At 50.9% G+C, this 24,192-nt stretch overlaps 2 protein-coding genes across 3 annotated transcripts in view; both read right to left on the reverse strand.

The window, feature by feature from the left end:
* The window catches only part of LOC111153492 (SECIS binding protein 2), a 47,393-nt gene extending 43,544 nt beyond the window's left edge, over nt 1-3,849 (reverse strand). For both annotated transcript variants that reach the window (XM_022512544.1, XM_022512545.1), the window contains exons 1-2: nt 3,732-3,849; nt 2,723-2,868 (exon numbers count right to left, since the gene is read on the reverse strand). In XM_022512544.1, coding sequence (XP_022368252.1) covers nt 2,723-2,868; nt 3,732-3,767 — 182 coding nt within the window. In that variant the 5' untranslated portion in view covers nt 3,768-3,849. The remainder of the gene's footprint in view (nt 1-2,722; nt 2,869-3,731) is intronic.
* Nucleotides 3,850-5,089: 1,240 nt separating this feature from the next.
* LOC111153573 (CDC28 protein kinase regulatory subunit 2) lies at nt 5,090-9,834 on the reverse strand. Its single transcript, XM_022512680.1, has 3 exons — nt 9,634-9,834; nt 6,809-6,936; nt 5,090-5,422 (listed from the first exon to the last, which is right to left on the reverse strand). The coding sequence occupies exons 1-3, from the start codon at nt 9,690-9,692 to the stop codon at nt 5,370-5,372; spliced, it is 240 nt and encodes a 79-aa protein (XP_022368388.1). The 5' UTR covers nt 9,693-9,834; the 3' UTR covers nt 5,090-5,369.
* Between the last annotated feature and the right edge of the window lie 14,358 nt (nt 9,835-24,192).

Genomic DNA, 24,192 nt, shown 5'->3' on the forward strand with positions numbered 1-24,192 from the left:
CCTCCCCCCCCCCGCCCCACCCCTCCCAACTGCTCCCGGATCTCTAGGACATCCTCCCTGCAAGCCCCGCCGCTGGCCCTTCTGTCACACCCCCTGAAAATCCCCGCCAGCCTGGACTCGCAAGCCCGTCCCCCCTTCCAAAGGCTCGGCCTGGAGGGCCCTCCTCCACATCCCCTTCCTCTCCAGTCACACTGAGCCCAGACCCCTCCTCGGTCTGCTCCGACTTCACATGCAGACTCGCAGTGGCACACCTCGGCCAGCTCCAGGCCTCACTCAGCCCCCAGGTGGCTCCCACCCAACAGTTCCCTGTCCCCTAACGGGCACCGGAGTCCAGGCTGTGCTGCTGGACCCCGAATGGCCCCTCTTCCCACCCCCGACCCTGCATGTACTCAGCCAGCAACTGCCACAGCCTCTCTCCCGCCAACACCACCCGGGCCCCCCCCCACCCCGGAGGCCTTCCCCAGGCCGCGGGGCTCCGTGTATTTCTTCCCTAGCTTCAGTGCCTGGAACCCAGCCCGAGGCTTCAAGCGGGAAGAATCCAGGAGTGAGCGTCCCGGAAGCGCGTAAGACACGACCAGCCATGCCCCACCTCCCGCCCAGCACGCCTGCTCCCAGCAGCCATACCGGGGCTGCTCCCAGCACAGCGCCTGCTCCTGCGCCCTCCGGTCGCCCCCGCCGTCGCGCAGTGCTCAGGCGCCAGCAGCTCCTCCAGCCACACTCGGTCCAGGACTACTAGTTCTCACAGCCGAGACTCCCTCAGCAGTGCCCAGAGCCGGCCGTGGATCGCAACAGGCTCAAGTGCTCAGCAAACACTCGTCCCCGCGGCAGCGGCAGCTCTGGGGAGCTCGATGAGTGCAGGCCAGAGGCACAGACGGTCATTCTGCTTCGGGCACTGCCTACCTGAAGACTGAACACAGGCTTCTGGCCCCAGCTTCTCAGGTGTAAAAAGAACACGACACCGCCTGCCCACCTCATGGACGGGCACGGGCACAGCAGGAAAGACAACGCTGCTCCCTACGGAAAAACGCACTCGGCTCTTCCCCGCAGGGGAGAGCCCCATTCACAGGAAACCCGGCTCGGGCAGACATCTCAGCCTCCATCAGAACGCACGAGGTCAGAGGTTCTCAAATGCGTAAAGTATCCCCATTCTGTCCCCTTCAAAGGCTCCTCTCCCTCCTAACCCTGCCCCTCTACTTTCACACCTCTTTTGTCCTTAATTGTTTTCTCATCAGGCAGGAATACTGTCAGCCAATCTTTTCCTTGGTTATATGTAAATAAGAGAAAAAAAATTAAACCTAAAAAAAGATGGGAGTTTGAAAAACCTAATTCTTAGGGCGCCTGGGTGGCTCAGTTGGTTAAGTGACTGCCTTCGGCTTGGGTCATGACCCCGGAATCCCACATCGGGCTCCCTGTTCAGCCGGGAGTCTGCTTCTCTCTCTGACCTTCTCCGCTCTCATGCTCTGTCTCTCTGTCAAATAAATAAATAAAATATTTAAAAAACAAAACCTAATTTTCAAATTCAACAGTGCACACCCTTTAAGCTTCTGATTCTTCTCAATTCATGCTACTTCCAGAACATTACCTGAGCTGTAGGAATGCTTCCCACCTTTACTTAGGCTAACTGGAATCCCACCCGAAACAAATGGCTTCGAATCCTTGTCACTGAATGAAATATATTTTATACTTTACTTTGTGAACCACCCAAGGTAGGGAACAGCTCGAATGAGACCCATGCCAACCCCCCTCTAACAAAGGATGAAATCACAGTGGAAAACCTGAGTGTTCCTAGCAAAGCAGAGAGGCAGAATTTCAACTTGGTCAAAAAATACAACCTATATATACCAAACAACTCGATGGTTTATTATTCATTCCAAGCTTTGTCCTTGTGAACACAAGCCTAGAATTTGTATGAAGTGTACAACCGACACTATGCAAGCATGGAAAAGAAACAAGTACGACCCACAGCAAAGGGACATACAGACAAGGACTCTTACATAAGCACAAAGGTGATGCAGACCATTTAAAAGTCAGGTACTCTACACAATTACATGCAGGGTTTAAGGCACGGGTTTCTAAATTCAGCTATTAATGGAAACCACTGTATAAATACCTAAAGAATGAAACTTAAGAAGAAAAAGGAAAATTGCCAAACCAATAAGCCTTCTTGCAATACAGATGTAGAAAAATTTTATAACCCAAGCTTCTAGGCATTGCCCAGGACATTTATAAAGAAAAGTGGTAGAAAGCAAAACTCAGCAATTCCCAAAGAACTACCCCACAAAAAGAGCAGCCACGGTTGCGAGCCCGCGCTCCAGCCCCAAGCAAAATTTCACAGTGTTACAACCTACACCCACAGCGCACACGGATTTCTCTGGGCTTGCCTTTGCCCCCTGTCCTCTCTGCACCCCCAGCCATCTCATCTCCCCTTGGACACATGATACAGTTCAGACCCCATGCACAAATGAACCCTGAAAACTGCATTTCCTACTAGGGAATGCAAGGCAACCTCCACACTTCCTTTGCCCAAAATAACCGTGAGTATGGAGAACTGAGGTTTCTGTTTTTGGGGTAGGACGCAGTTAATTTGTGCCACTGCCTCAGGCCCTTCCTGGCTGAAGAGCAGCCTCGTACTGAGAACACTGGCCATGTCAGGTGCAGCGACTTCAAAGTGGAATTTCCTCTCAGTCCCCAGGGAGGGCAAGACATGGAGAAGGATACGTACTCAGGCACCGGGAGCTCCTGAACACACGGGTAGTAGGCGGCCGCACAGCCAGGGAACACACGAGCTTCGGAAGACTCTGACCATGCCACGCTGAGCCCAGCAAATTTGGGGACAAACGGTTTCACATCTGCTGACAACTTGATGCCCTGAGGAAAAAACGAGGGGGGGGGGTTGACTCCATACATTTGGATGTAAAGCAAATGTGAACAAAAAACCCACGGAAAGTCGCTGGGTTCTAGCAGCCCCAGAAATGCCTGTCCCAGGAGTGTCTATTGTTCAAATACTTCGGCCTCATAAAAGCAAGAATCTGGCGGCTAACAACCTCTCCCCCAGTGCTTTTCTAGTAAAAGAAGCGGTCCACTAAATATTAAAGACGGGGTGGGGGCGAGGGAGAGCCAGCAGTGAAAGCGGAAATAAAACCCAAGCCAGCTGACGGAGTTGGGACAACCTCGACCTGCGTGCGGGTGCGTCACCGTCTCCGCCGCGGTCACGGAGAACCGAGAACCGCCGAGGGCAAGCCCGGCCGCTGCATGGCTGCCTCGAACACTCAAACGCAGTGCGGAGCTTTATTTCCATCGAATTTCTCAAAGAAAAGTTATATAAACCCTTTCCTGTGCCTCAGCGAACCGCCAGGAGTTGTTCTGTTGAAGAGCCAAAGCCAGCCCTGCCAGAAGGACACCGTGCTGTCACCAAGCCCTGGGATGTGACCGTAGCAGCGGCTCTTCCCGCGTCCGCGGCCGCCCCGCGAGACTGACTTCGGCGCCTTCCAATCCTTCCGAGCGCCGGTCGCAGCGGCCGCCAGGGCTCCATCTAGCGGTGCGGCCGAGCAGGCCGAGCGGACGCCCGCGCTCCAGCCACCGTTTGCGGGAGCTCCCCGGCGCGAGCGCGGCGACCCTGTGCGGGGGCGCACTCCCGGGCGCCCGGTCCTCCCCGGCTAACCGCGGCCGCCCCGACGCCCCGCGCTGTCCCCCGCCCGCGCCCGCCCCCCACTCCGGGGCGCCGTCCTCACCTCGCCCACGGGCTCCCGAGGCCCCTCCGACGCCATGGCGCGCGGCTCGGAGGAGGCCCGGCCCCGGAGGCCAGCAGCCGCCCCGTCGGCCGACGGACGCGCGGCGCTCGGACTCCCCGCTTTTCCGCCTTCCGAGCGGACGCCAGGAAGTGCGTCACAGAAACGCACCCAGGCCCGCCCCCCCGGCCCCCTGCCTCCGACCGGAAGTGGGCGCGCGTACGCCTCTGGTCCCGCATGGCGGCGGCCGCCCTCAGGAAAAGACATTGGTCATCCCCGGCACGCTGCCTGGCCGGGGGCACCCGAAGCGGAGGACGTGGACTCCAGGCCCAGGAGGCCAGGAGGACTTGGCGCAGTGAAGCGCCAAGGGCTGGAGCACTGGGCAGTGAGCAAGGACGAGAATTCCCAGACTGCTCAGTCCTTTCAAGTATTGCGAACAGCCCGGCGGGGGCTGGGCAGGGGCGGGTCCGCGCGGGAGCGGGTGGGGCCTGGGAGCTAGGTGAGGGTACAGGGGCTGGCAATCTGGAGCTGCCCTGCAGGGAAGCCTGGGTTCATTCACTACCAGGTACTACTCAAAGCGGCTAATGCGGCACCGCCCAGTTTCCCCGCCCCGCCCAGGTGGTCTCCCGGGCAACCCGCACGTGCAGGAAACACGCCTGAACGCGCCCGCTCAGGCCTGGTGTGCTGCAGTCACCCTTGTGGGGGGCTGCCGCGGGGCCACTGCTCCCTTTACTAGGCAATCCCTGAGTCTCCCGGGCTGGCTACAGGATGGGTCCCTGGGGGCACAAGTAGATCTGGGCGGCTGCGCAGCACCACCTGTAGCGTTTCCGGTCCTGTTTCTGTATAAAGACGCCCCTTTCTCGGGAGAGGAGCATACGGAGGACCACCGAGCTCGGGGGCTTACATTTCAAAGTGTTCCCCAGCACAGCAAATTAGCTCAGGAATATTTCTGTAGCAGCTAAAAAGACAATTTACAAACAGACACCAACTCCGTATGGAATGGTGTTTTACATTTTTAAATGCTCTGCTATTTTATAGGAAACACTACCACTACTTGGCACATGCAGTGAAACAGAAGCAGGGATAAGTGGTTTCCCTCAAGGCCACCAGATGTGGCAGTCCTTAGAACTGCACAATTCTCCAGACACTAAACTAGCAATAGAGCTATGAACTCTGTCTCTATAAGCTGTTTCTTCGTAAGTGAATTAAGTCACACCTTCCCCAAACCACAGCTATCTTAAACCCATTTAATCCCATTTCTTTAAATTTATTTCCTCCAGACCAAAACTGTAGAGCTGAAATCATCTATCCTTGATAGACACAAGTCAACCTTAGAAAATAAACCCCAATAACTTCAATGATAAATGCAACATACAAACTTTATTTAACAAAAGTAACAGGTAAAGTCAAACAGGCACTTATATTAAAGAGAAAAACCAACTAGAAATTTTATCTTAAACACCTTATAGTAACCTACTTGCTGTTGCATTTAACTGAGCTCTGTTGCTGTGAAGAATACAGCTCATGCACAGGTATGGATCAACAATTTGTACATTTTTCAAGTATTCACTGAATACTACCCTTATATACACATATACATTAAATTTGAAAAAGACTTAATTGACAATCCCCAGGTAGACTTCATTTTTGTTGCTCTTTTGGAAGAGGTCGTCTAAAGAGAAGAATATGTGGTTCTGTGGAAACAAAATATATAATTTTAAAATATGGTTAATTTTCATTCATTCAATCAAAATTTGAAATTCTCAAACCAAAATAAATCTTTAAACAACTGTCACTTATCAAAATATCTGAAATAAACTTTGCTTCAAAAGTCCCCGTCGGGGCCCCTGAGTGGCTCAGTGGGTTAAAGCCTCTGCCTTCAGCTCAGGTCATGATCCCAGAGTTCTGGGATCGAGCCCCGCATTGGGGGGGGTGGTCTTTGCTCAGCAGGGAGCCTGTTTCCCCCCCTCTCTCTGCCTGCCTCTCTGCCTACTTGTGATCTCTGTCTGTCAAATAAATAAACAGAATCTTAAAAAAAAAAAAAAAATCACTGTCAACTATAAACATTAGAAAACCACCTGATGGAGAAGAACATTCCCCACAGTGTTTTACCTACCCTGGAAAAAGAGATGTCAAGTGGAGAAGCCACTTTGAGGAGAACAGTTTCTACCTTTAGGATCTCAATTCCGGTGAAAAGGAAAGACACCTAACACCAAATTCAAAAACCACCAAACTGTAAAAAGTGCAGATCCCAAGGCCCCATTCCTGGGATCTGTTTCATTGGGTGGGAACCCTGGGTTCTAGAGTTTTGAACTCCGGTACAAATAGATGCCCCCAATCCCAAAAAAGTTTTAAGTCACTTTCTGATGCTATTGCTGCTTTTCTTTAAGAGCAGAAAACAAGCTCTGTTCCACCTAATTCGGTTTCTATATCATGCCCTCAAAATTTGCTCAAAGCATTATAATTGTTTAAATTAGATTTATTTAAGGATACCACAAAAGCAGAATTGAACCCTGTGAGTTTTAGTTTAACATTTCATATCCGGGAAACTCTGGCAAAATCCACACAATAAAACACTCACAAACGCATAGCAAGGTTCACTCACTAGGTTACCTTATCTCGCCTTGGTGTGGCAGATCCCAATCATCCTTTAATATGATACTAAAGGAAAAAACAAATCACTCCAAATTGCGTTAACTTCTACGCAAAGAACTTAGGGACACTTAAAAGTGTCTTAAAGTAAGTCCTTAGTTTTTAAAGAGATGGGTCACCAGAATTACTTATACTTACGGTAAAATACTTTATTAATGGCACATTTTAAAGTAAAAGAATTGACTTTTTTTTTTTAACTCCTAATCTCTCTGCAGGTAGAATAATGCATTCCTTTCACTCGTGTGGTATTACTTACTAGAAAACGTAAATTCTTCCTAGGGAGGAAAGGAATCAGCTATTCAAGAAGTGTCAAACTTACCAGGGTTGCTTTGGGAATACCACTGAATGTCAGTATTACTTAATTTTCAACAACCACAACCACTACTTCTTCGGTTTCGGTGGATGCTTTCCGAAATGGCAACCCCTACCTGGCTCATGAATCATGTAGTGAACCCAGCCTAGACTCTGTTGGACGCCAAGTCTCCTCCACTCCTCTTCCGACATCAGATGGGTTTTCGGGACTTGTTTGGAAAGTTCTCTGGGTAACATGACATGCCTGTAAAAAGATATTGCCAAGTTTAGCAAATACACCTTTCCTACAAATATGGTCACTTTAGAGATGCATTTTTAGGACGCGTGACATTTGAGTTCAAAATAAAAATCTTTAAAGCAACCCTTGTTACATTACTGTTGGCATCAATCTTGAGGACTGTCTACTACCTCTAATTCTGATTTTTTATGGCCTAATGTTCAAAACAGGAAGAATATACAGTCCAAAAGCAGAAAGTATTTTGTTTAGGATTTGCCTTTTCTTCTCTAAGAGACTGCTTGCTGTTTCAATGTTCTTCAGGAATAGAATCCCCAAATCCAAGTCGGGCTCACAGCTATCCAAAACATCCCGGCCTCCCCTACAGCTAACCTCTGGTGACTTAAATCCTGGCAAACAGGATATAAGCAAAAAATACACGACTTATAAAACTGTCTTCAAAAGGAAAGAACATGCCCAACTCTTTTTCTAAGTCTATCCTCATGGGTTATGAAGCCGCTAATGTGATCAGGGAGCCAGAGAAGCCATCTAAGACCACAGAAGCCTAAACTGAGGCTGAACCCTGACTGTAAAACGGACATCCCAGACCCACGGAGACTTCTGTATAAGAGGAAAAATAATTTGTTAATTTGGGTTTCCCATTACTCAACATTCTAGATCTGTAGTAGATGAGTCCTTGTATACTGTACAAGTTGCTTTGTTCAAATTAAAAAGCAAAAAAACAAACCCAAGTCTCACGTATGTATGTGTACCTGGAAACCTTGCACAAAGACTTTGAGTTTTCCAATAAGTTACTGACTTCTATCCGAATGACCTATATCCAAAACTTTATTAAGTTTCTTTTTAGGAAGATATGTATTAGTCTTCAATGTCAAAAACATCAAGAATATATACAATTGTAGCTTTGTAAAATTCTAAAAGACAAGTCTGCACCCCTCTTAACTGCACTAAAATGTTCTTTGCAAGTCACAATTCCCAGAGGCATTTTACCATTTCCAGTAGCAGTAAATTATACAGCCATCAACAAGCACGAACCAAATTTCTGGACTGATAGAAATCCTCTATCTGACAGTCAGTTGGCTGTGGGGATGAGAAATGCGCACTCTGGTCAGGTACACTTTCTGGCACAAAAGAAAACTGAACCCAAGCTTTGCACAGTGGCAGGATCGCAGCCCATGAGCTTCATCCGAGGCGCGAATGCTGCTAATCCCAAACTGAACCCCTAACCCATAACGAGCCCTGAACGAACAGTCATCAAGGTAAAGTGGCCTGCCGCTGGTGAGTTACACACCCACCTGGTGTCATTCACACAAAAGACGTCAGCCTGTGTCCGCCCCAGAACGACTGTGCCACGTTGCTAGGTCTGCCCGGAGGCCACCGCAGGACATCACGCTGTTTCCACTAACTGCAGGGAACTGCACTGACCTCCCACAACACTGCGACAGGGGCGCCCACCACGCAACGTGTGCCTCCCCCAAGCTTAGTGACTGACCGCCAACCTCTGACCCGAGCCTGCGGACCGCGTCAGCAGCCACTTAGCACGCACTCCGTGTGTCATCCGGGACCGCTGCTCCGGCGTCCACACCGACTCCTCCCTGGCCTCAGAATCGAGCGCAGGCCGGCGCCTGCATTCGGATCACCTACAGCCACATCAACGTGCCCCCGTGTTCCTCCGGGGTCACAACCCCTCCTCGGCCATCAGTCGTGCAAACAGGCCCACCTTCACGAAGTCGGACTCCAAAGGGGACGCTTTCAGCAGCCTCAAGCTCACACGACCCCACCTCCGCGCACTGCGCTTCCCGGCCCGGGAAGGAAACCACCTCCCGCCCAGCGCGCGCTCCTCCGAACGAACAAGCCAGCACGAAGCCAGCCGCTGGGGAGGGCGACCGGGGAGGCCGATTAAACCGGCGCTACTCGGGGACCGCAGGACACCGCCCCGAAGGGCGCACGGTGCCTGGAGGAGCGGGCCCGGAAAAAGCTCACCTACAGCTTCTGTGGACCGCAGTCCACGCCGTCCTCTAACTACTCGACCCGGGGCCTTCAGCAGACCTCACCGACGACAGGACCCCCGCCTAGCAACGCAGGACCCGAGGCCCAACGTGCAAGCGCACACGGAGGCAGAGCCTGCGGCGCCACAGCGGGCGAGCCGCCCCGGAGTCGCGCTCAGGTCCGGGCCTCACGAGCGGTGGCTCGAGCCCGCACCCCAGGAGCAGCCTCGGCACCTGGGGGGTCCGGGGACTCCGGGCTGCGACGGCCGAGCGCGCGGTCAGCGCACCAACGCCGGCTACTCCCCCGCCTCGCCCCGGGCGCGCAGCGCAGCCACACAAAAGCCAGGTCCCTGGCGGCCGCGCCCTCGCGTCCCCGCCCCCGCCCGGATCCCCCGCCCGGATCCCCCGCCCGGCCCCCGACGCAGCTGCCCGCGACGCCGAGGCCTAGAGCCGCCCGGCCGCGCCCCGAGGCCGGCGGAGTCCCTGCCGGACCGCGGAGGGCGAGGAAGTAGAGCCGACCCCGCAGCCCCCGCCCCGCTCGGCCGCGGCGAACAAAGGGCGGGGAACGGAAGGCCGCAGGCCCCGGCGCTCCCGCCCCGGGCAGCCACCCTGACTCGACCTCCGACCTCGGGCCCTGACCCGAACCCCAGCCGACGCGCGGCGACCCCGACCCTGGTTCCCGTTCCGCAGCGGAGCCCGCCCCGCCGGCCGCTCTCACCGGTACTCGTAGTGCTCGTCGAAGTACTTGTCCGAGTAGTAGATCTGCTTGTGGGCCATCCTGCGGGCGGGCGGGAGCGTCGGGGCTCGAAGAGCGGGCGCAGCGGGCCACACGTCCGCCTCACGCCAAGGCAACGACTCGACTGCGACCAACCGACCACAGGCCCAACGAACCCGGTTTGAATCCGACAGCCCACCGCCGATTGGACGGAGATGTCAGCCAATTGCCTCCCGCGCAAACTGCCGGTAGGCGGGACCGTCTTACAGCCTATCGTCACCGACCCTCCTCGGCGCCGGCTCTCAAGATTAGCCAATCAGAGAGCTGTTGCGGGGTTGCCCGAGGGAAGAAGCGGATGATTGGCAAGACGGGGAGAAGGGAAGCTCCCGGACGGAAAGGGGCGTGGTCAGAAGAGGGCGGAGCCCGGACGTTAAGCGCCCCAGAGAGCGTGCGCAGGGGTTTAGAACTTTCCAGGTCGACCCGGCAGTTGGGGTGGGTGGACCTGCGGGGGGGAGGGGCGGGGGGGGGGGGGGGGGGGGGGGGAATGAAGTATCGCGAGGTTTGGCGAGGCGCGGGCGGGGCTGCATGTTGTGCGACCGCCCCCGCGCAGGCGCAATCTCGGCGGCGGGGAAAGGGAGTCTAGAGTACTGGACGTGAGACATCGTGGGTCGGGGGAGGGAGAGGGCCCGGCTTCTCACCCGCCGCGAGCCGGGCTCCCGAGGTCCGGAAGGCGACGGCGCTCGCGGCGGGTGAGAGGGCGTGGAAAGGCCCCGGGGGGCGCGGTCGAAGCCCACGTCTAGCAGACTGAGGGGCCGGAGGAAGAAGCACACCGACCCGGGAGCCGGCTGCCTTCCGGTGAGGGTCAGAAGCGCCTGGGCGGTGTGTCCCCGCGCTCCGCGGCCGCGAGTGCCAAGTGCGGGAACCGGGTTCGCCGCTGGACAAGGTGCATCGGCGGGCGCGGGCCGGGAGCCCCCTCACCGCAGTGTCTGATCCCAGCCGCCGCCGCCGCCTGCACGGCCCCTCACCTGCCGGCCGCCGCGGCCCACCACCCGGCCCCGCACCTGCCGGGCCCCACACCTGACCCCGCACCTACCCGCAGCCGCCACCTGCCCGGCCCCGCACCTGACCCCCATCTACCTGCCATCGCCGCTTGCTGGCCGCCCCGCCCACCCACCCGGTCCTACACCTGCAGGGCCCCGCACCTGACCCCCCCCACCAACCTACCTGCCGCCACCACCTGCCCAGCCCCGCGCCTTCTTGGTGGCCCGGGTAACTGGGCGGCATGACATGCCGCGATGGCTAAAGATGGGATAACCGTTGCGGGGGTGGGGGGTGTAAAGGGGTGACCACTGACTTTCTAGCTGAGCCTGGGAGAGAAAAGCTTCCTAGGAGATTTATTTTTACGAAGACGTATAGAGGAAAATTTCAAGTGGAAAAGTAGAGTAATGTCACCTCCTAGGTGCCAGTCACGGAGCTTCAGCAGTTAACGTTTTGGCCTTCTTGTTTCCTCTACTCCCCGCTTCCTTTTCCCCCAGCACATCTTTAAGGAGATCCCAAATATAGTGTCATTTTGCTATGAAAGGGTACCTTTGCATGTATCGCTGCGTTTATGGTGTAGGTCTCCAGGAAACTTTAAAAATATTTAGCACTATGCTATTATTACACTTATAATCCCTCATAATCCTGAGCCGGTTTGCATTCAGACTTCCCTGTCTCACAGAAGCTTTTTGATGGTTGGCAAATCCACATCCAAACCTGGGCCTACACCTCGCATTTGGTTATTGTCTCTTTTATTCTTTTAAAACAATCCCCTCCCCCTGACACACTACCCTTTAAAATAGGGATTTCTCCGAGAAACCAGGCTTGCTGCTGGTGGAACACCCTGCAGTCTACATTTGGGTAATGCTCCCTTGTGTAATTTACTGTTTTTCCTTGTAATCTGTTTGTCCAAATCCAGTTAGCAAGTAAGTGGTACACTCGGACTTGAGCCTGCGCAGTGTGGCTTCAGAGTTAGGTGTCTTCCCCACGGCTGTGTCCTGTCGAGGACCCTACGACAGAGGAACCTGTCGTAGGTTTGTGAAGGCACAAGGGACCTGGCATATGCTGGGGATTTAGAATGGGTTGGAAAGGAAGTTGTGGGAAGGGAATCCTGGAGGATCGGAGTCACGGACGGAGAAATAGCCCCCAGAGTTGTCCAGGTCCTATTCCCTGGGACCTGGGGATATGTTACCTTACTTGGCAAAATGGACTCTGCAGATGTGACAAAGCCAAGGATCTGAGGTGGGGAGATGATCCTAGATTATAGGGTGGGTCCAGCGTTATCACGAGGGTCCTTATGAGAGGGAGGCAAGAGGGTCAGAGAAGCAGCTGTAACAGAAGCAGAGGTCCAAAGCCCCCAGAAGAAACACAGCTAGCTCTACTGCACAGTGACTTTACCCCGGTAGAGCTTAGTATTTCAGACTTCTGAGCGCTGGAACGGTCAGATAATAAATCTGTGTTGTCTTAAGGCACTAAGTTTGTTGTAATTTGTAAAAACAGCAGTAGGAAACTAAGGGTGAATTAGGCTGGACTGGGAAGGGATTCTGACTCTTTTCTGATCAGTTCGGGCATTCTGATGAATGGGAGACTGCAGATGTCCTCAGCAAGGTCAGATGAGAGCTGACAGGGGTGACTGGGAGGCATCACCTTCCCGGGGGGCTCCCTTTTAGGAAGACGTGGCCCTTGATAGAATGAGGGGAACCGCTCTGCCCTGCCAAGTGGCCCACGACAAAGAGGCCACTGGTAAGAGTAGCCCCTCTTGGTCCATATTCAGTCACGGAGACCGGCAGTGTGCCAGGAGAGCCTTACGCCTGGGGGCAGCACTGATCGCCCCACTCCAGTGACAAGCTTGCCTGTCTAGGAGGCGCTTTAAGTCTGGCATAAACATTTCTTCATTGTCGCTTCTGGGCTCCCACGTCAATCCTGTGCAGAAGGCAGGGTAGATAAAAGCAGTTCAGCTACAAAGCCCTCCTTGACCAACAGTTCCTACTCCAGACAAGTGACAATTCTGAATGTGCCTATTGTACAAAAATCATGTGTTCACTGTGTCAGTGGAAGAGATTTCTGACAGTCCATTCCATGTGTAAGAAGTATGAATAAGCATGTAACTTAAAATACAAGTTTCTGCTCCACTAATAGGAGCACGAGGTCATGAACTCATTTGGAACCAAGAGCACACAGAACAGAACTCGAGTTAGAGTTCCAGAGGGTTACTCTCCTCTTGACGTTGTGCTACTAATTGTGCCTGAGGAAGAATCAGATTGTGTGCGCCATGTTCAGTGAGCGCGCCCGTGCTGGCCAGTTTCCCGTACTTCTGTATATAATTCTTCTTTTAAAAGTTTAATTCCCACCAAACTCCTAGCACCCTTCATAGTACATTTTATTCAATTTATGTCTGAAAATTACAGAAATAAAAAGTCCTTGTTAAAAGAAATAAGATGCTTCCCCGTTCCGTTTCTCAACAATCCCAAATCAGAATTAACCACTATGGTGCATTATCCACTTGGACTTTGTGTGTTCAATACAGACGCATCCCTGTCAGAACTAGGGATTCGTATGTACTTCCTTACTTCATAAAATAATCTACAGCTTGCTTTTTTCACTCTCTTCCTGGGACCCCAAGAACATGAATGCTCTTTCCGGGGATCGTACCGAGGCCATCAGTGTTCTGTTGCAAGGATGTCTGAGATGGTCTCCTTCCATCTGTACTGACCCCTCCCGGTCCCTGTTGGTTCTTCTCCACGTGGGAGCTCCGCCGGGCTCAGCCCTCAGACAGCTTCTCCTTGTGGTTCTACTGCTGTTACCCTCGCACACGTAAGAAGGCCGTCTTCTTGGGAGCAGAACATTTTGTTACGGAATGTCTGTCCTTGTCTTGGGAATTCTCTTTGCTCCGAAGTCTGCGCTGTCTGATAGAAATGTAGCCACGGAGGCTTTCTTTTCATTAGAGTTTGTATCCCACAGCTTTTTCCATCCTTCTACCTCTAACCCACCTCGATCTTTATATTTGAAGTGAATTTCTTACAGGCACCACAGAGTTAGGTAAACTAGTTTTATCTATTTTCCATCTTCATCTTTTCATTGGTATTTAAGGCCTTTTACACTGACTATAATTATTGATGTTTGGCTTTAATCTGGCATTTTTCTATGTTTCTGCTCAGTCTCTGTTTTAACTTCTACTTCCCCTTTACTGTCTTCTTGTACGGGGCTCCAGAAGCCAGTAGAAAACTGAAGATTCCTATATCCATTAAATCGAAGCAGTAATTAAAAGTCTTCTAAAGAAAATACTAGACCTAAAGGCCTTGTGGAAGACTTCTACCAAAAGCAGAAGAGTTTATTAGGCAAGAATAATGTTGATTCAAAAACCGAACATGGACAATAGGAGAAAGAAAAAGAATGCCCCTTTCATGCATACAGATAGCAGGCAAACACCCAAGTAAAATGCTGGCCAGCAGCATCTCATTGTGGTTTTTCTTCTTTAAGATTTTATTTGTTTGACAGAGAGATCACAAGTAGGCAGAGAGGCAGGCAGATAGAGAGGAAGAAGCAGGCTCCCTGCTGAGCAGAGAGCCCGATGCGGGGCTTGATCCCAGGACCCCGAGACCATGACCTGAGACGAAGGCAGAGGCTTAACCCACTGAGCCACCCAGGCGCCCCGTCCATTGTGTTTTTTTAAAATATGGCATGCCATCCTACAAATGCAAAGATGGTGTAATATGAGAAAATCTGTTAAAGTAACACCACATGAACTGCATAAAGGAGAAAAAAAGATGAAGAGCAGAAAAAAGCATTGATAAATTCACCATTCTTTTAGAATTCCAAACACTGTGAACCCGCCACTCACTGGTGATAGCACACTTTGTGATAGGAGTAGGAGGAAGCTTTGTTAACCTCATCAAGACAGCTAAAAAAAAATAACAATTCTTATGCAGAAACATCAGAAGTATTCTCTTTAAAATTTCCTATTATCTCCAATTATATTGAACAATCTGCTGGAAGTCAGAGCCAACACAATAAAGAAGAAATTGAAGACATAATAATTGGAAAGGAAGAAGTAAAGCTCCTTTGCAATCTTCACATCTGGACATAAGATCAAAGTACCAATCAATTGCATTATGACATACTGGGAACAAATAACTAGAAAACGTATGCAAAAAGAAATATGCTTACATCAGCACCACATGTCACATACTGGGGATAAGCCCAAGAAAAAATACACGAAGTCCTGAAAAGCAAAACTGTCAACCTTAAAGAGGCATAGACTTGCACGAATGGAGAGACATACTGTGTTCGTGCTCGGGAAGCCGTGACACGGTTAAGATACAAATTCTCTCCGAACTGATCATAATGTCAGTCCAATTGCAATAAAACACCACATTTGAGGAATAAGTTCCTTTGATGAGAAAAGGGCCCGGAACAGCACAGACACTTCCCTGGACTGTGTCATCGCGAACTGGCCAGAAAGTGCTCCAAGAAGCAAACTGTTTTCTCTCAGCCCCCGTTAGGACAGCTGTCTGGGAAATGCGATCCTCACAGGGACCAAAGTGCTCTGGAGCACGAACGGTTTTTATGGAGTTATCGCCTTTTTACATCAGGAGCCATAAATCAAAATGTCAGAAGTCCATTCTTGTAAAAGTTCAAAAGACCGTAGATGAACACGTAGGCAGGAATCACGCATTTTAACGTCATGGAAAGCAGGAGCATGGATCGGTTTCTTAAGGACAAGATGTTTTCCTTCAGGCTCCTCGTTCCTAAAGCAGATGGATGATGCATGCTTGACGGGCCATAAATCGGGCTTTGGGTTTAAACAAAGTTTATGTACAGTCATGCTGACTTGGAAAACCTAAAACGGCTTTCCCTTGTCTCTCAGGCCCTTCGAGAGTTTTTCTGTCATCTGCTCAGAGATCATGATTCGTGAAGAAACGGTCCAAATGAAGACTGTGGCAGGGGCTTGTAGAAGCTGAGATAAGGCGGCAGGAAATGGGCAAGCTGCCCCTGGGAGGTGGCAGCCCGGCCAGCGTAGCACTCGCCGTGGCTCTGTGGCTGTCCCAGGTGCCCTTCTCCGTGCAAGAACGTGCCCTTTCCCTCCCAGCTTACTAAACGTTCATCATAAATAGACACTGTACTTCATCAAAGATTTTAATTGCACCTATGTTTGATTTTGTTTGAGTTATGAACATAAGTCGTAAATGTCGTAAGAGATGAAAAGCTATCAGGAGCTGCAGTCGCCAGGATGCGCCAAATAAAAAATGTGATAAACTGGAAGCATTGTGGGCGCTAACGACGGACTGACTGGCGAGCTCAGAGCTAGGCCCGAGCAGTAGTTCAGGAAACGCCAGCAAGGGACAGAGAGATAAGAAGACATGAGTAAAGAGACACACAGGCTAGGAAGGCAAGTGACGACTGTCGTTGACGAGAGGTCCCAAAGGGAGAGAAAAAATACACAGAGGAGAGGAAGAAAGACAAGCACAAAAAATGGCTGTGAATCCCTCCCCACCAGCACCGTCTGATATATATATCAGGAAATACAACCACAGAGAGATTCCAGCACGATTCACGAACACCAAGACAGAGCAAAGTTCTGGGAGCTTCCAGGGAGAAATCAGATGACACTTCCAGAGCAACAGGAGGTGGACAGCGGCTGTCCCAGAAGAGCCGCCGGGTTCAGGGAGCACACGCGTTGCTGCACGACGTGTTGATGGGAGGACAAGAAATCGATGCAGGAGGAAATTCACAATGTAGTTTGTAAAGCAAAGCAAGTAACTTAGTACATCGATGGAGGAGGTACAAGACATAACCGTTCAACGGCCAGCACGACTGGCATAGAAGGACCAGAGGGAAGTGAGTACACACCAAGGTACTGAATCCTTGCAGCTGTTGGTAAATTTAGGCTGTTGAAGAAGATTAAGAACCCATCACCAGAACAGTCTGCTACGATCGCTTTGCTCTTGCTACCATCTGCAGTAGCAAAATTAGATGCTTGCACACCACACCATAAAGCTTACGTTACAAACAGAAATACCTCCCATCACAGGACGCATGCCCTTGATTCACAGTGTGGCTCTACACTCACGTCAGCAGGTGGAGTCCTCTTCTCCACCCTTGGTCTAGCCTGGTGACTTGCTTTCACAAGCAAATGTGGTGAAAGGGACATTATGAGACTTCTCAGGCTAGTTCTTAAGAGGCATTGCAGTTTTTGCTTTTTCCCTCTTAGAATGCTGCCCTGGATCTTTGGGTCCACAGGCCAGGGAGAGAACTAGGTGGGCCCAGCCAGCCAGCCAGCCAGCTATCCAGCCATCAATCCATCCATCCAGCTATCCAGACATCCAGCCATCAATCCAGCCAGCCGGCCGGCCATCCAGTCCGGGCATCAGTCTATCTATCCAGCCATCCACCCAGCAATCTATCCTTCCAGCCAGCCAGCCAGCCAGCTATCCAGCCATCAATCCAGCCAGCCGGCCGGCCATCCAATCCGGGCATCAGTCTATCTAGCCAGCCACCAAACACGTACCTGAGGTGCTGAATGCAGCGTCTGAGTGAGACCAACAAAAACGAGGGAGGGAACTGCCAATGAGCCCTCAGAATCGTGAGAAAAAATAAATCACCGTCCCCAGTCACTAACCTGGGGGCGGGGGTAGTTTACTTTGCAAAGACAGTCAACTGACAGGCTCCCGTCTTGTTTCAGATTTACATGTCACATCAGGAAGTCTGACCAGGGAAGAGGAGGCTGCAAAAAGCATCACAGCTGCCCTGAGCTCCGGGACGCGCCTGTTGTTCTCCAGCATCCGCCGCACTGGGAGGACGTTGGGCTCGGTATGAGCGTGGCTCAATCCCGAACTACACACTAACCTGACAACCTAGCAAGATGGATCTTTAAGCAAGTTGGTCCAGAAGAGAAGGAAAACGGTCTCATTTTGCAATCTTTATGCCAGAATCAGGGAAGGGTGATAAGAGAACAATGAAAGCAAAAGTCGTTCCATTTTAAACGCGGACATGAATTTAGCTGAGTGAACCTCCCGTGTTTTTAAAAAACGGCATCAAGGAGAATTTGTCTCGAAAACAAAACAGCAACGAGTGTAATGGCAGTGAGCCAATCCAACAACGTAATTCACACACAATGGACAAAAGGGAAAGGAAATGCCATGTTAATAGATGCAGAAAAAAAAATCCGATAAAGTCCAGCTCTGATTTAGAATAGTCATTATCCGCACAGAGGACAACTTTCTTACCTGATAGAAGCTACATACCAAAACAGGAAACACATATTTAATGGAGAAACTTTAGATATGTCCCCTTTAAGAGTGGAAAGAGCACAAAGACACCTACCATCACCACCTGCGGGTCATTTCCTAGGGGTACCGTGATGGGGAAAAGTTGCGAGCCTGACCCAAGTAGCTAAGCCTTAGCCTAACAACGAAGGCACGGGGCCTTTATGGGGGCAAGAGAAGGTGTATACAAATGCAAGATCTACAGCAATGGAAAGTACCACGACTGAGGGGCTGCCCACGTAACATGGGGAAATGTCAGGGCTCCCCAAGTAAATATGTACACTCAACACAATCCCGATAAAAGTGGCAGGGTTTTTTAAGGAAGTTGAAAAACTTTTTCTAAAACTCATATAGAGGAATAAAGATGCACAAATAGCTAAATTAGTTTTGGAAATGATAAGGGGACCTGGGACAAATAAAACAATGGGGCAGAAAAGAAAATCTCTGTACAGTGGGAGTGGATATTTTGATAATCATGGCACCATATATCCATGGGGAAAGTGCACAGCTGAGAGAACAATCCCAATGTATGGGAGAAAATGTGGGGAAAAAAAATCAAACTACGAGACTAAAGATAAAAAATGTGGGAAGAGGTCTTTATGACCTTGGGCCCATAAGAGGCAGAATATTTATGCTACATGATGTAACCATAGGCAAACCATTGATGGATTTGACTACACGAAGAGTGATGAATTCCGTTCAACAGAGACACCTAGATTGGACCACAATATCTGATGGGAGACAAGATATGTTTACAATCAACTCTATCAGGTGCTTGACACAAGATATTTGCAAAATAATTCCAATGTGGAATTAATATCAAGATTTTACTAAGAACATCTATAGAAGCATAAGAAAAAAAAAAAAAAAAAAAAAAGCAAAAAAACAAATCCAACAGAAATTTGGCCAAAGTATAAATAGGCATTTCACAAAAGGGAAACATCTGGAAGGCTAATGGTGTATGAAGATATGACCAAACTCATTTGTAATCAGAGAAATACAAATTAAAACCACCATAGCTGTTTCCTTATTATATCCATCATATTGGCAAAAGTCAACAAGTCCAATATTAGGGAAGTGGTCATAAGGACATGAGGGCATGGGAACACGGTCTACTAGTGGAGTATTAAGCTCATACATCCCTCCTGGAAACAGGCTGGCAGTATTTAGTGAAATTACGGATGTGTGTTCCCTCTGACACAGCACCCCACCATGCATTCTACACCCCAGAACACAGCTTGCCCAGATTCATAAGGTTCAGGTTTCTATAGCTATGTATCTACTACCTGTCCTTCTCCGTGCCAACACAATTAGATCTAGACAACATTAAGCAAAAATAGTTTAAAAAAAAAGGAACAGGATAGAATCAAAACTCAATATCGTTTATGTAAATGCAAACCAGAATTTTTTTTCCATACAGAAAATATATGGAAAACATTATGTATTTTACAAATGTGATTTGTATTCATATCCCCAGGTCCTATTTGTAACACACGATCGTGGGTACCTATACGATAGAATGACGTGCGAACACAGAGGGCGAATGGAGGGGGATACAATCCAGGAATTACACGGGCCAGTGAGATTACTACCCCATCACCTGAGAAGCGTGATTAATTCCGTTTTCTACCCGCGATTAATTCAGTTCTCTTCCCGTGTGGTCCAGACACATCCCCGCCTCTGTAAACTGAAGGTCCGTCTACATGACCAAGTTATTACTATTCTTACTGTAACATTCTCTGTTAATTCTCTGTTAATTTTTTGTAGATGAGAAATAGAATTGTGCTAAGGATTTTTATTAATTACATAATAAAGTAATGCCACAGGACTGTGGAATCCTTCTTATAAAAGTTCCTTACGTGTGTGAACGGAAGAAGCCATGCAAGAGAAGTGTTTCTCAAATCAGGTTCCACCTTTCTGAGGGGTCCTCGGGTTCCCCCCAGACTGCTCACATTTGAGGCGGAGCCACGGAATGACTCTGCACCGTCCCTAGGACTGCGCAGCTGCGTGAACTGTTGTGGCCACTCAGAACCCCACCGAGGTAGAATGTGTCCAGCGAACACGACAGGTGTGCCAAGGGCAGGCTGGCGGCTGTCAGGAAAAGCTGGAAGAGGTGTGTCTTTGTTTCGGATCTTTCTAGCATGAAGTTGCCGGGAGGACGTCTGCTGGACATCGGACAAGTCAGCTCGGTTCCAACGCCACCTGCCAGGAGATGGCGCAGCGTCGGATCCCCCGAGACCACCGCGTGCCCCACATTTCACACGCGGGTCACAACAGCCTCCTCCAGCTCTGGAGGGGATCACAACCCCCTTGTCCCCTGCGCTCCCGGCCGGGGGGGCTACGGATCCCAGGCTCCCACCATCCCTCCTTGGGTCCCTTCACTTGCTGGGGCACGGCTCACCGAACTCAGGGGAACGTGGCACTTACTAGGTCACCAGTTTATCCAAGAAGGACACAACTCAGGAGCAGCCCGCTGAAGGGACGCACGGGGCCAGCGACGCGGAAGGGAGCGGGGCTTCCCTCCCTCTCCCGGAATCTCCACGGACGAGTTCACCAACCCGGAAGCTCTCCAAACCCTGTTCTTGAGGCGTTTCATGGAGGCTTCGTTACTCAGGTTCCACTGATTAAGTCACTGACCTCCAATCCCTCTCCCCTCCCTAGAAGTCCGGGGGTGGGGCTGAAAGTCCCCACCCTGTGGACACCTGTTGGTCCTCCGGGCAACGACCCCCCCCACCCCGCATTTGGGCGACCTTTGGGCATTCCAAGAGTCCCATTAACAAAACAAAAGACACCTTTGGCACTCTCCTCACTTTGGAAATCCCTAGAATTTTAGGAGCTCGGTGCCAGGACTAGGTTAAAAGACCAAATACGTATTTTTTTTAATTGTAAATCACAGTGTCACAATTTGAAGCATCAAAGAGCCCCGTGGTGCCAGTGAGTCACGCCAGCCTCCGAAAGCCCATCCTTGGGCCCATTCACGAGCTCTGTGTTGACAGTCAGATCGGTTTCAGCAGAACAACGTCACCCATCACATGAAATGTGGGTCAGCTTAGTTTGTGTTTAAACTGAAGTTCCTGTATTTTGAATCTAATCAATGCTTCTGTTTTTAATTGTTTAAGAGATATAAACCTTACTCTGGTTTTGTCTCCATTTAAGTAACATTATAATGAAAATGTGGGGATTTTTTTCCCACTATTATGGATGTCCAGTGAACACAGGGGATCTGCGAGATTTACAAGCCATCTTACTCTTCTTGGCCTGAAGCTCAGTAGACCATGGGGGGCAGCCCCCCGCTAGCCTCCAGGCAGGTTTCCGTCCACGGGCAGTGCCTCTGGGAGGGGGGTGGATGCCAGACTGTCTGTCGGCAGGGGCTCGGGCTGCCGCCGCTGCACACCACACAAACCTTCCCCCAAAGGGGAAACATTCCACCCAGAGTCCTAATGATCAGAGATGTCCGTGGTGAAGAGTCAAGTTTTAGAAGAATGCAAATGCTGGAGGGTTGAGGAACGGACTCCATTTAATCATTCTGCTCCTTATGAGGGAGCAGAAGGTGGGCTGAGGACAAAGCAGAAGCTGACACCCTAGAAACCGCCCCATCCCCCAAGGTGGGATAAGTGCGACATTCCTCAGGCGCTCCAGGTGGCCCTAAAACAAAGGAAAGGGGAAAAACAAAATGCCAACTGATAAAGATTACAGGTCCATAAGTTTGCAACTGTCTTAAGGATTTACGAGAAAAAAGCAATCTCCAGAAATCTGTAGACTCGATTTCCTGGAGACCTAACATCACCCCCAGCCTCCATGGGTCCCTCCATGAGATTTTCTCCAGAAAATCTTAAGTAATCAGTCACTGCTCGTGACCCCAGGGCAGCTCTTTCTGCCAACAGATCCTGTCCCCCGTGCTTTAATAAAACCACTGTTTTTGCACCGAAAAACATCTCAAGAAAGAATTCTGGGTGGTTGGCTCACAGACCCTACTGCAAACCACATTACTACGAGCTCACAGCTAAAATGCACTGCTCTGTGGGTTTAGATTTTTACGTGGGAGAAGGGAGTAAATTAATTTCACTGGAGGAGAGGGAGGCCTGTCCAGAGACAAGCCCTTGGAGGGAGTGCTTGGGTACCTGGAGCTTCTCAAGGGAAGGGAGGGAATCTGCCAAACAGGAAGGAAAGTCTAGATCAAAAACTAAGACTTAACCATCCTGGGGCCTCCGTGAGCGGCAGACCTCGGTCACTCACCTGCAGAGTGCCGTGATGTTGCCACCTCGGATCCTGTTAAGTATTTAGGGAGGTAATGTCCGTGCTCCGAAGCACACGCGGGAAGTGTTTTCACCCTGTTCTGATAGTTTGGTAGGATGTGTGACAATTTCCCACACAAATAATTAATTACAAAAGAGAAAAATCATAATGATAAAAGGAAAACTGGACCACACCTTAACCAAGTGATCAAAATGCACATCACCCATGATGTGGGAAACAAAGGCAGAAGTAAAACTATTAGCTTTCCTTACAATTCACAGCCCATTGACAAGTCCTTGAGACAGACAGACTGACCTTCCTCTGGGAGCCCAGCTGCCTCGATGTTGATACTTGGCTAAGTGATAGAGGAAAGATGTCAGGGTTTGAAGCTGATGGTCAAGAAAGAATTCTTGAGATGCCTTTGATGCAAAAAGGTGGTTTTATTGAAGCAGGGGACTGGACCGGTGGTCTGAAAGGGCTGCACTGGGGTCGCGAAGAATGGCCCATTATATACTTTCAAGGTGGAAGGGGGTTAGGGAGAGCATAAGTATCTAAAGAATTTGAAAGCGAGATTTCCAGGACTTTGAGGGGTTGGCTATTGTTGGGAGAAGGTCATTTATTACCTTAGTCATGAGACCGTTCAGATGTATACCGTTGGGCCATATGCTTAGGGGTGATTGCCAACACATATCTTGGAGGGGGGACTAGAGATAAAGGAAGTTTCTAAAAGAATTTTTCTGTGTTAAAGTAGACTTACAGGATCCTATAGGTCAGGCTAAAATGGACTTTTGCCTTCAGCAACGTGTCAGTATTGAGGCAGTTGAGTCCCTAGAGGAAGGTCACGCCGCCTGTTTCAAGGACTGTCTTGGGCTGTAGGTGGTGAGGACATTTAATAATTTCTCTTCTGCCTTTGTTCCCATATCACTTAGAGCACGTAACCTGCCTCAAGTGTGTGTGTGTGTGTGTGTGTGTGTGTGTGTGTGTGTGCAGTGTGTGCAGTGTGCGCGTGGTATGGGTATGAGTGTGGGACGCACATGGTATTGGGTAGGGTGTGGTGTTGTGCCTGGGGCACGGCCACATCACGTGGCAGTGGTCAGTGGGGAACTGGGCCTGCCAACCCCCAAGAACAACAGGAAGCACCTGTGAATCCCGGGATGCTGGGGCAGCCATGTGGCCCCCTCCCTCTGCCTGTCCTTGTGCAGAGCCACGTGAGGACAGCCTTGGGATGGGCTGACCAGGACAGACAGAAAGACAGCAGGGAGCCTGGTGTAAGGCTGTGGCTGTCCCTGGAAGAGCGACCGCTGGGTGCTGCCTCTGTTTTAGGGGCTCTGGGGGACAGCAGACAGGGACACTTGGAGGAGGAGAGGTTTGAGTAGAAGGCCTAACATCCTCTTAGCCTGCAGACCACGTGGCCCGAGCTCCAGAGCCGTGTGCGCTCCTGGTAGGAAGAAAGCACAACGGTAGGTGGAGGTTAGCTTCCCACCCAGCTGCGAGGCACCCTGTACCCCTTGCAGCTGTTTCTATGGTAACCAGAGCTGGAGGGGGGCTGCCGTGGCTCTGTTCATGCCATATTCCTGGGACAATCATGGCGACCATTAGCACATCGATTAGCCGTGGCCGCGGGGTGAAGGGCAGGAGGCCGTCACAGGCACCGGAAGGGCCAAGGCAGAAGCCAGGGGAGCAGTGGGACGCCTCCGTCCTGCTCGTTTGCCTCCTTCGCACGGGGCCTGCCAGCGGCCAGGGACTTGGAGGGACCCAGACCAGAGTTCTGCAGGCGCATGAGACTGAGTCCCTTGCTGGAAGAGACCCGGCCCCCGGACTACTTGCGCTCAGTAGAAGGCTCACCGTGAGTCTCCCGCTGTAGCAGAGACACACCAGTTCCACGGGCTGGAGGACGGGCTCTGAACATCTGTCTCTGCTCTCTGGGGTCCCCAAACACAGAGTCTATCCATGCAGCTCATCCGGCCACAGCCATGTGTCCGGTTTGCCAGCCACACACCCACGTGCGGCCCCAACGGGGCAC

The sequence above is a fragment of the Enhydra lutris genome, unplaced genomic scaffold, assembly GCF_002288905.1.
Source record: "Enhydra lutris kenyoni isolate GAN:26980312 unplaced genomic scaffold, ASM228890v2 scaffoldscaffold33, whole genome shotgun sequence".
NCBI lineage: Eukaryota > Metazoa > Chordata > Mammalia > Carnivora > Mustelidae > Enhydra > Enhydra lutris.